The following is a 12,113-nucleotide window of genomic DNA, read 5'->3' as shown; positions in this document are numbered from 1 at the left end:
TTGTAGCCGTTAACGTGTTTCTCTTACCAAACATTTGCAGGGTTTTATCCGTTTTATCCAGAACAAGATTTTTTGAATTTAACAGACTTTTTTTGCTTTTCCACAAATTTCTGATTTTCTTGTTTTCTTCCAAATTTTTGGGCATGAAACACTTGATTGGGGCTCCTAGAGTACCTGGGGGTGCTCTGGAGCACCCGGGGATCCCCTCTGTGGGGAAATTGGGGCTGGTCGAAATTTTGACGGTTGGTTTTCAAATTTGAAAATTTTGACGGTTGGGGATTTTACACGACTCTGTTTTCCCGGAAATGTATTTTCGCGAACTTTTGGAATTTTTGATGCCAATCGACGCGGCATCGCTTCCTGGTCATGAAAAACACAATTTTCCCGGAAAATTCGGCGGAAAACGCGAGAAAATCGCGAAAAACTGAAAGTGTGACGGAGACGGATAGCGGTGAAATACATCCATTTCATTTTTTTCAACAAAATGTACCAAAAAAGGCGCCAAATTCAAAAAGTAGTCAAAAAAAACATAGAATTTATATGGGGGCGCTACGATGGGGCGCTCTGGGAGAAAAATGAATGTCGTTGGTGAAGACCGCCTGGTGCCAGTAGATTTTGTACTAAATTTCATCACGATCGGACCAACGGTGTAGAAATGCATAGCTGTATAACATTCGGCCCTTCCTGCTTAAAAAAAAAAATTTTTAAATTCTTTTCAGGATGAAATAATACAATTTATTGATCATTTTGACACAGCCAAGAACATTTTATGATATAAAAATATATATGTATGTATGTATATTGTCCAGATGCGCAGGAAATGGTGCCTGGCTATCCTTGTGTAAACCACATAATATGAATGCGGAGGATTAATGCTAATTGACGTAGAATTTACTCGTAGGAACAGCAAAATTAACTTTAGGCGTCCGTCGATCTACGAAATTTTGCAATCTCGATGTTGTAATCACGGAAACGCGAAGATTCTGCAAAAAGGATTAATTTTTTATTATTTTATTTAATTCTGGAGAAGGAAATTGCAAGAGAAAGCTTTTACCTGAACAATCCATGGTGCTGCTAGACACTGATCCACCGTGAGACGTTCTTCGGGATTGAGAACAAGGAGTTTCTGCACAAAAACAATCGCTTCAGCTGATATACCCCTGAAGTAGTCTTCGGGGAAGCAATAGTCCCCCTTGAGGATATTTGCGCTGGTTTCCTCCTCGGAATCATCGAGAAATGGTGAAACGCCACTTAGGAAAACATACAGGAAGACACCCACACTCCACATATCTGTGCCACCACTAAGTGGCTTATCGGCAACCACTTCTGGTGCTACAAATTCTAAATTATTCGCTGGAACCTTCTCACCAAGTTCGTAGCGGACGTGATTGCCGAAATCAATAATTTTCAGCACAGGAGAGTAGATGTTGCTCACATCCACGAGAATATTTTCCGACTTAATGTCCAAATGGAGGATTTTTCGTGAATGCAGCCAGGAGATTCCGTGCAGAAGTTGCTTCATGAAGAACTGAACGGTTGTTTCGGTGTACTCTTCATTTTTGCAAATGTACGAAAGGAGGTATGGACCGTGTACGCTGCAAAAGGACATCCCCATTAGTTTCCTGAGAAGCTCAATTAATGATAAAGTTTACTTACTACTCCATAACGATGGTATCAGTCCCCGGATGGGGGGCATTTTGGTACAGACAGAGCCCCTTGACGATATTTGTGTGCTGAATGGCCGCAATAACTTTGTATTCAGCTTGAGTTTGTGCAAAAGATTGGAAGTTCCGGGAGATTTGCTTCGATGCCACCAATTGCCCCGTTCCTGTGTCTCTTGCCAGGCGAACCACAGAGGATTTCCCACGTCCCAACTCAGAGACAATTGTGTAGCGATGAGAGAACTATTCAAAACAAGAAAAGGAATTTATTTAATTAAAAAGGAGAATCTTGAAAAAAAAGATGAGACATCCTTACATGTTGCTGCTGCCACAGTTCCATATCATTCGTGGGTAGGGTAACGGAGAGACTGGAAACTCCCGTGAGTCCTGTTGTTGGGTTCACAAGGCGAAAGGAGTACGTCTCACCGGCTAGGAGGTTCCCAACTTCATAGCTCGGCAGAACGGGTGCCTTTGTCTCCGTCACCCAGTCAGAGCTCCCAATTTGGCAGTACTCCACAATACACGGATTCGGTGGACTCCACGTAATCTTGACCGTTGTGGAATTGACAATACTCAGAATGGGATCATCGTGAATGGGTGTTGGAGACGCCACAACACTCAGCCCAATGGTGCACTGCAGATTCTGCGACTGATGCAGGCTATTCTCCACGTAGCACACATACAACCCACTATCGGATGCCCGGGTATTCTTCACAATCAACCTCGCTTCCCCATTGGGTGCCATTGAAACATCAAACTTCTCATCCTGACGCACCACAAAGGCATCCGGTTCCGTTTTGCGCCACGTAATCTTCGTGTACTGATGATTTCGCAAACGACAACTCAGTATCGCCGACATTCCCTCCTGCACCGTAACATCCTGACTACGTGACACAATCTCCGTGCGTCCACTGCGATTTATCTGCACCACAACACCCGGAGATGCAGCATCATTGAGGGACATTGAATGCACAAATTCCCGTGAAAGTCGCGAATCCGTCACGTTGTTGGAATTCACCTCATTTGTGCGTCTATTGTCCAGCCGCGGTGCATCCTGGCGTGCTGCTGCTGCTGCTGACAGGGAGAAGAGTGGCTGACTGTGGGATTTCCCCGTGAGTGGATGAAGACAATCAGGTGTAGATGATTTAGGACTACAATCATTACAATGATCCACGAAAAAATAAAATTTGTTTGTTAAAATTGATGTAGGTGTAATCCAAAAATAACATGGAGAATAAACTGATTTTAACCTTTAAAATGATTTAAATAAAACTGAAATTATTATTTTTAATTGCTCAATAACACATAGATAATAAATCTGATATGATCAAAACCATTTTCTAAAATTTCTTTATGTATTGAAGATGATTTTCACAAATTTTCATCTAAATCTGTCTAGTAGATTTTTTATAATTAATGAAAAATATTAATCAAGGTCTTTTGAAAAAAAAAAGATGGCGTCATTTTTCAAAACGTAAATAATCGATTTGAATGCCTTCTAGAAAATTTTCTATTGAATGAAAACGAAGGATGGCAAAAAAGATTCAAGAAACAAATGAAAGCATTTAAAAATGTTTCTCCCAGGTGAATCATAAATGCGATAAATGCCTGAAACAAATTAGCATCATTTTGCTTTTTTTAATGACGGCCATTTTTTTTCTTGCAGTAACTGAACACGTTTACATTTAGACAAAAATGATTTTCTATATATTAATTTTTAATTGAAAAGTATCAATATATCAATTGAGCTTTAGTAGGTCTATTATTCAGATTTTACTGCTCAAACTGGGTAAGTACTTGCCAAATTTTTATTCCAAATAACAGAGTAACAATAACCAAAGAAATTTTCAGACCATTTTTATCAGTTTTTCAAGTACAAAATTATGGCTTTTTTGCTGCACAACGTTAAGAAGATAATGACAAATTTCGTTTCATGCCTGGTAATATGTTTAAAATATAAATCGAGAAGCAAGAAAACGGTTCCAGTCAAAATCTCAACCGAAATGATATTGCTGGAAATAAGTTCAAAATGGCGGCTAGGAGATTCGCCATATTGCTTCATAAGAATCTTTTAGACCTTAGAAAATATCCTTATTTCAACCCTTAATGCATCGTAGAAGGCTTGAATAATGTGAAAAGAAATTATTAAAATCATAGCTAAAAGATTCGCCATCTTGTTTTTTTTGTACTAAGCAGATTTTACGATCTTTCCTCTGCTTAAAAAAATTAATTTGTAATGAACTTTTAAAAGCTTACAAATGGATACTGATATGTCTTTTACACTTCTTTTTCGTAAGTTCCTCTATTATTTCTGACAAAATAATTTTAAAAAAAAATCTTTTATAGGTAGTTTTATTCCTATTTTAAATCAGTTTATTCCCTCCATAAAAAAACAACATAAAATAAAAATAACAAGCAATAAAATCTACCTACTTTTTAAATTATTTTCAGCGATGTGTTAGAGAATGAGGATGCTAAAGAGAAGTAATATTAATTCACAAAATAAAACTTTGTTAATTTCTTTTCCAAATAAAGCTGCTACGGGTTCTACAGGGTACTTAGAAGGGGGTCCATTGCATGCAATAATAATAGAAAAAAATGTTAGATTTCTCAAATAAAAATAAGAATTTCTGAAATTTGAATTAGTTACTACAGAATATCCGTAGAAGCACCAACTACTTTTTTACTTAATTTCCATTTTTTTATTATCAATTTAATATACATTTCTAATATATGAATATGTACATGATAACATCAAAGCATTTTTTTGGTTGTATTTCCTTTTTTTTTTGGTGATTTCTTTCATATTTCCCTTTTTGTTTTATTCCTCTCAAACTACATTTTTTTTATCCCAAATTATTTTTGTTTTCTTTTGGTCTTTTATCAATCGCAAAGTTTTTTTTTTATTAATCTTCTGTGAGCGATTTTTAATAAAATATCTTTCATTTTTTTGTTATTAAAAAGATTATTTTTAAATCCAATTTCTTGAAGAAAAAAAAATTGCGCAAGATTATAGAAAGATTTTCTTTTAAAGTTTATTTACAAAAGAATAAAAAAAAATTAAGAAAATAATTTTTGAAAGTTACTTTCTTTCTTTTTATTTAATTCTTGTGTGTCTCTTTAAGCAACACGATGATCTTGTTTTTTTCTCTCTAATATTTTATCAAAAATATCTTCTCTTCCTACTTTGTCCCTTGTTTCACTTTTTTTTGCTACTTCCTCCCCTTCCACTAGATATATTTTTTGTGTTTCTTCTGTCTCTAAATGTAAAATTAATTTGTTAAAAAATTCTACACTTGCTCCACTTTTTTCTTTTTTAAAAAAAAAGTTCTCTTTGGTTTTCCCAAAATCAACCATCAATCTCTTCTTTTTTTTTATTTGTGTTTAAACCTCTGTGATTTTTTGTTTCCTTCTTCTCCATGTAGGCATAAATATATATAAGTCCATATATAGATTATTTTTTTTTTTAAGTTTTTCTTGTTATACCTTTTTTGTGTGTAAGTACATTTATAATATTGGTTTAGTTAGTTATTTTCATTAGATATTAAATATTTACAGTAATACCTTCAAAGTGTTTTTGTTTTTTTTAAAGTTCTTCTTATTTTTTTTGCTAAATATTTTGTTTTATTTGCAGTGTTGAGAAAGAGATCAAAGAGTTCAAGTTTCAAGCAGAGAATTAAGAACTTTCTTCAAGCCAGAAGGAATCTTTTTTTTTCTTGTTGCCTTAAAAGTTATTTTCTATGTAATGTGCTAATTATTTTCTTTATAGCTGCTCTTTAAAGTGATTATACAGTTTGAAAAAAAACTTCTACAAGACCAAGGGAAAGAGCAAGATTTTCTTTTACTAATTTATATTTGGAAAATGTTGTGAAAAAAAAATTCTCATCAAATTATCCAAAAAAAGAAATAAATTCTTTTCATAAATATTTTGAAAGAACCTTTCCGCACTTTCTTCTAAAAGTGATTAAGGTTTTTTTTACTCATTTTTTTAGTCCCAAAATATTTGTTTTTTTTTTCTAAAGAAGTAAACAGACTACAACGACAATATACTTTGATAAGGAGGGTGGTATTTTTTATCTTATTTTTTTTCTTGAATTTTATTTCGAATACATTTCTTTTATTTATTGTGATTATTTTTGTATTTTATTCCTTTTTTTTTATCAAGAATCACAAATTTTTGTTTTTTTTTTTTAATATTAAATAGAAACACTAACATTTATTTAAGAGATGATGAATAAATTTTTCCTCTTTAAAATTTTCTTTTAAACTATTTTTTTTTTATTTAGCAAAGATCTTTAATTTTGCTTTTTTTTCTCTAAATTATTTTTATCATCGAAAGAGGATTTTTTTCAATCATTTTTTGCCTAAAAAGTCATCTCAAATTTTAGATTTTTTTAAAGTGATAAAATTGTGAATTGAAAAATAGCAAAAAAGTAAATAAATTCAATCACTTTGAGAGTTTTCCTAAAAGGTTTTTCATTTCTTTTTAGCTAAATTTTTTTATTCTTTAGAATCTCACCTAAAAATATCCAAATCCTGGCCAAAAAAGTTGTTGCCTTGCATGGAAAACCATTTTCTTTGCATAAAAAGTGCCCAATTTTTCTTTTATATTGCTTTAGCGCGTATTGATGTGAATGCAATATTGGAATTTAATTTAATTATTCTTGTTTTTCTTTACTACACTATATAATTTATCAATATATAATATTTTATTCGTTTTCTTTTTTTTCTTTGCTCCCTCTGTGTTCTTTTGAGCAACCTACTACCCTTCTCAGAACGACCCCCCATCCCCCGAAATGGGTGAGATTTTTCAAAGAGAAATGCAAACGTTACAACCTCTTATTTTTCCTTCTTCTATTGTATCCTATATATTTATTTGTTTTCAACACCCCCCACAATTTTCCTTGCCGTGTAGTTTGTTCTTCTATTCCCCGATTTTATTTTCTCTTTTTTTTGTCTTCTATTTTATGCACTACAATGTAATAAAATGCCATAAATAAAATCTTCCAACGTGACTCCTTTTCTTGTCCTATATAATGTTAAATTCTCCTCTAACTATTAGCGTGATTTTTTTTGATCAGTACATTTATGTTTTTTTTTTTTGGAAGATTTGTGAGAGTTAACATATAGTTTTTTTTATCCTATATACAATACTATTTTTTATCTACTCATTTTTCTTCTTTTTTTTTAATATCTATTAGAGTGATTTTTATATCATTTTTTTGTTATGCTTTAGTTTTATTTTATATAGAATATGTATAATGTTTTAACTCGTTGGAATGATTTATAATTCCAAGGAAAAAAGAGTGCTCACTTGCAACCATTTTTTTTGTGTTCAATTTTCCCCATTAAAACGTTTTAAAAAAAAAACAATTAATAGAAAAATAGCCTTTGGTATTTAGCTATACAATGAAGAATGGTCAGGAAGAGGAGATGAGAAAGAAATTTGCTTACATTGATCATGAATTTTAAAAAAAAAGAGAATTTTTATTAAGGAAAAAAATCACAAGAATGAATTTTCTTTAATAAAATTTATATTGATATATTTAGGAAAAAGAAAAAAAGCTTCTTTTGGAATTAAAATTTCACTGCGAAATAATTGTTAGGTTCCTCTGTTTTCCTTTTTTTTTAAATTAACAATAAAAAAAACTTTTGGTGCACAATAACTGATTTTGAGCAAAAGGATTGTAAAGACATTTATTTTGAAAAACTTTGGAGATTTGTTTCAGTTTCAATTTTAAATGAAAGAAAAATAAATAAGAAGAAGAAGAATGTTTCAAAGAGAAGCCCTTTGATTGGCTGATGAATCTAGGAAGTGTTCTCATTGGCTCAAGTCGATTCTACGTCACAACCAAGTGGAGCCTTGATGCAATGTTTATTTAAATTAAATTCTAGTACATTTAAATCAACTTTGCATAAAAGCTACACCCACAAATACTAAAATACAACCAGGTAAAAATAAACCAATAAAAGCTCTTCTCTACCTTGTTCAACCAATCAGAGAAAACTTTCAAGTTCTCTTCTAATTTTAGCTGTAATTTCATTGGAAAATAAATTAAGCACCACCCACAATCCATCAAACTTGCAAGTAGAGCAACATATGAGGAAAGTTGCTTTGAAATGGCGTATAAATAAATAACCATAATGATGCTTTTCTATATGTTCCACCCAACTTAAATTTTTCAAATTTTATGGCTTCACATGGTGGATGCCTTACATTGGAAGTTTTTCAATTTTAAAACTCATTTTATCACATTTTCTACCTCTATATGTTTTGTTTTTATTATTTTCCCAAATTCACATAATTTTTTTTTATATTTCTTGTTGTGTGAAATAGAATATTTTACATTGAATACTCATTTTTTTTAACTTGTTTTTTTTTTATTTGTTTAATTCGTGCCAAACACTTTTAACGATTCAACGAAAAATGTTTTTATTCATATCATGCTTTGTTTTTATTTTTTTCTCTAAATGATTTTATGGATTTTTTTTTATTAAAAATAATACCTTTTGGCAATTTTTTCTGCTCACTAAATAATCTCTGTTTTTTTTGTATTCAATAATATCAGTGTTAAATATAAAGTAAGAATGAAAAAGGAGTTTATTCGACTTTGTATGAAAACAAAACCTTCATTCGAGGAACACAATTAATCTCCTTGAGAATCATGAAAGAATAAGAAATTAACACAGACTCTATTTCTCATTTTACGCAAAATTGCAATAAATGACGTCACTAATTGTATTTTTTATCTCTCTTTAACTCTGGAGGATTTTGCTGGCCACTGTGGCCAATTAGAGATTTTTTAAATCGAAGAGTAAAAATCTCTTAAACATATCGTGATAATTTCTACATCTGTGTGTAGGCAAGTTCCATTACTTCAAGTTCGCCGAAAGAAAACTTTGAAAATATTTTCTTTCGAGAGAAAATGAAGGTTAAACTTTTGAGGTTACAAACTTCGATCCTCCAAGTGTTAACCGTGTGAAACATTGGCGATAATGTTTCATCGGTGAGTTTCATTGTTGAATTTTCATGTTTCATGCATTGAAAGAGACTGAAACACAATACAGTCATCCCCGTTTTATCAAGTCTTGGTTAAACTCTTCTCACCCATTAATTTTAATGAGTAAGAAGAATTTAACCAAGACTTGATAATACGGGGTATGACTGTAGTGATGTCATTGTTTGAATTTTTGGGTAAATCTTTCCCAAAAAAAAATAGAAAAATAGGAAATTGATAAATCTGTTTAGGAATTTCTTATTCTTTTACGCTTCTCTACAAGATTACGCATATTCCAATAAATTCCTCAAATGATGATTTTCCCCACACAAAGATGAATAAACTCCTTTGAGTAGAAGCAGTGACGGTGATCTTAATCTTAATAAAGATTTCCAATTTTTCTTCATTCGATTTGCATCAAGTACATTTTTTTCTGTATTAAAATTAATTCTCATACCTTTTTTGTTTTCTCGCAACAAGAGGAAATGCACATAAATTGAAAGTTTTTTTCATTAATGGCATTTTAGCGCAATAAATAATTCTTCATTAAAAAAAAAAACAATATATCCCCGCAGATATTTTAGGGTATTAGTGAAATTGCGAAATGATTCATCTGTGGCTGCTCATTAGTTTTGTTAGTAGAGAGAGAAATAATTTGTTGGACTCACGAATTCTTATTGAGCTCCTTCTGGTAGTCTATGGGTCGCTGAATGGCATTGGCAAAATCACTCTGATTTCTTATTATTTCCGATATCTTGTTATACCACTTTTTGTGCATTTCACCCGTGGCTGCTGTACAAATGTACCCCACACCCTGTCGCTTGTGATCCGTTGACCTTATCAGGAATTTATCACCACTGGCATTTGAGATATCCTTCAGAATCATCTTATTGAGCTATGCGAGAGAAATGAAATGAGGGAATTTAGCTCATTAAGTATTCTCTCTGTGTAGCATTAAATGGGCGCCTTCGTTAAATCTTTAAATCTCTCAAACTTACTTGTATGTGAATTTTATAGATGTAACCGGGATTTGTGAATTGTGTCTTCCTACCGGATATCTCAGAAAATATAATACTCTGATCAAAGAGAAACACCTGAAGTTCCTTCGGTTTTTGCGTTGTACTGGAATTCCTATCTGAACTTGCACCATTATTGCATTCAATACACAAAAGTGGACCATGAAGTAGTAAATTTCCTTGAGCTGTGATTTTTCCTTCAAAATTCTGCAGCCTCCCCACATCCATCATATCATTGGCCTCTTTTGGAATCACCTACACACACACAAAGAAAGCGAGGGGTTGGTGAAAAAGGGAGAAAAATCACTCAGGAATGTGAAAAATTTCCACTTTATCCTTTTTTTTTCTTCTTCTTCTTCACACAACAAAAGATTCTCTTCTCCTCCACAATTTTACTCACATTCATAACATTGATAGCCTGCTGCAAACTTGTGCATTCCTCTTGAAGACCTGCCTTTTCCGTTTGCTTCAGGACATCCTTGAGAATCAACTCGTACTTCATTAATCGCTGAACAGGCTTTATCAGAAGGTCATTTATCTTTAATGAAACAAAGAAATACAAAAGATGAGAAATTTTCACTCTTTAAGAAAATTTGGTTAAAATGTCTGAAGTAATCAGTGAAATGGTATTTTGGCAGAATATATCAGTTACTTTCTTTTTCTTTTTCTCAAATTTAGTTTTTTACGGCTGTTGGATTCCTTCTACATCCAGTTTTTAACTGATTTTTAAGAGCTAAATTGACAGAAGTTCTTCAGTGAAAGGATACAAAACAGCATATTTAACCCTCTCGCGTTCACGTAAAACATTAAAACATGTTTAAGGCGCCTTTTCTAAATCAGAATCTTTTCCTTTTGTCTCATTTGCGTTAATTTGATGCATTTGTTGTAACATGGAAAAATAATTAAATTCATAAAAAATTTGAAAAATAAAATGTTTCACGTTTAGGTCTACGTATGACCCAAAAAACGTGCAAGGGTTAAATTATTAAAATGACTGATGTTATTTTTTTAAAAGTTATGAAACATTCAAAATACTTAAATTCCAAAATAAACTTTTTAAGCCATCGAGAAAGGGGCGTGAAAAACGCAACTGCTCTGCAATCAGCGATGTTTCGAATTATTTTTCATTCATCATCGGGCTTCTGCAAGTTTCACATTTCTTGACAAAAAATACCCTCCATTCTTTTTTGACAAGAAACGTGAAACTTGCAGAAGCCCGATAATGAATATAAATTATTCGAAACGTCGCTAATTGCAGAAAACATGCGCTTTTCTTGCTCCTTTCCCATCGCTTTTCCGACGAATTCAAAAAAGTATAAGTTATTCAGTTAATTGAAACTATAGCAGATTAAAACAGTCAGTTTAACCATTTCGTGTTCTTTGGATCATGCATAGACGCAATACGTGAAACATTATACTTTCTCGAATTTGAATTAATTTAATTTAATTTTTCCAAGTTAATAAATGCATTGAATTTATGTAAATGAGGCCAAAGAAGATGTTTTAAATGAGAAATGTCCCTTGAAAGCATCTAAAGAATAAATATCGTGTTAAAAAGAGCGCATGTTTCAATGTTTCTATGTTTCACGTGAATACGAAAAGCTTAACACAAATTCACCAGTTTTAATAAAATAAGTTATTCAGTGTCTGGAAAATTCGCTTAAATTAATTGTTAAAATGATTTAATGCCTTTCCACCATTTAAATTGGTCAAAAGAGCCAAAGTGCTTCATGAAAATTAACAGAATGATTTATTTGTTAAATCAAATTGCGCAAAGTGTCGAAGTACTCTTTCGTTGAATAAAATTGTTAAATTTCTTTCACCAATTCAATTAGTCAAAATGACCAATGTTTTGATAGTTTGATAGGAGATTTTAAAAATTGTCTCTGTTAAAATAGCATAAATATTTTTAACAGTGATTCAAAGTGAAAATTCAGGAAGAATTTAGCTAAACTCACCACTAATTTATGCTTCAACTTCAGCCGAATTTCCTCAAAGTATGTTTGATGCTCAGCAACGATATGTTCAGATACTGGCTTATTCTGACAATAAACTATATACATTCTTAATTTTATTTTACTCTTCTCAATAAGAGGTCCTAGCTTTGCTGGGTGCGTCACACACGGTTGAAGTTGCTTCAGGAAGTAACTACAAAGAGAAACATAAATTATCCTTCAAATCACAGTCAAGACAAGCAAAAAATAAAAGCTCCCTTACTCTCTATGCCACTCGTATATTGCCTCAATATTCCCAAAAACCATCCTCTCCTTTCCGCATTTTAAATCTTCAGGAATTACAATGTCACTATTTGGATTTCTTATCTCCGGAATGTACCTGTGTGTGTGTAACAAAAAAGGAAATGAGATTCCTCCACCATTTAAAATTTAACACGGAAATCAATAAATTTTGCTTTAATTTTAAATTGAAAATAGATTGCA

General features: G+C 32.1%; 3 protein-coding genes across 4 annotated transcripts in view; all 3 read right to left on the bottom strand.

The window, feature by feature from the left end:
• The window catches only part of LOC129791558 (trifunctional purine biosynthetic protein adenosine-3), a 1,078,967-nt gene that overhangs the window by 621,102 nt on the left and 445,752 nt on the right, over positions 1-12,113 (bottom strand). The window lies entirely within an intron of this gene.
• LOC129791559 (potassium/sodium hyperpolarization-activated cyclic nucleotide-gated channel 3) overlaps positions 1-12,113 on the bottom strand; it is a 1,048,222-nt gene that overhangs the window by 731,461 nt on the left and 304,648 nt on the right. The window lies entirely within an intron of this gene.
• LOC129791553 (kalirin) overlaps positions 722-12,113 on the bottom strand; it is a 46,467-nt gene continuing 35,075 nt past the window's right edge. Inside the window, exons 13-21 of one of the 2 annotated variants that reach the window (XM_055829732.1) lie at positions 11,893-12,009; positions 11,634-11,823; positions 10,076-10,213; positions 9,658-9,930; positions 9,328-9,554; positions 1,978-2,812; positions 1,657-1,904; positions 1,055-1,595; positions 722-983 (exon numbers count right to left, since the gene is read on the bottom strand). In XM_055829732.1, coding sequence (XP_055685707.1) covers positions 876-983; positions 1,055-1,595; positions 1,657-1,904; positions 1,978-2,812; positions 9,328-9,554; positions 9,658-9,930; positions 10,076-10,213; positions 11,634-11,823; positions 11,893-12,009 — 2,677 coding nt within the window. In that variant the 3' untranslated portion in view covers positions 722-875. Of the gene's footprint in view, positions 984-1,054; positions 1,596-1,656; positions 1,905-1,977; positions 2,813-4,094; positions 4,136-9,327; positions 9,555-9,657; positions 9,931-10,075; positions 10,214-11,633; positions 11,824-11,892; positions 12,010-12,113 lie in introns of those variants that run through there. The other variant, XM_055829733.1, reaches the window with a different exon arrangement.

This window comes from Lutzomyia longipalpis, chromosome 3, assembly GCF_024334085.1.
Source record: "Lutzomyia longipalpis isolate SR_M1_2022 chromosome 3, ASM2433408v1".
Taxonomy (NCBI): domain Eukaryota; kingdom Metazoa; phylum Arthropoda; class Insecta; order Diptera; family Psychodidae; genus Lutzomyia; species Lutzomyia longipalpis.
Note: the sequence above shows the minus strand (reverse complement) of the source record. Positions and strands in the feature narration are given on the sequence as shown.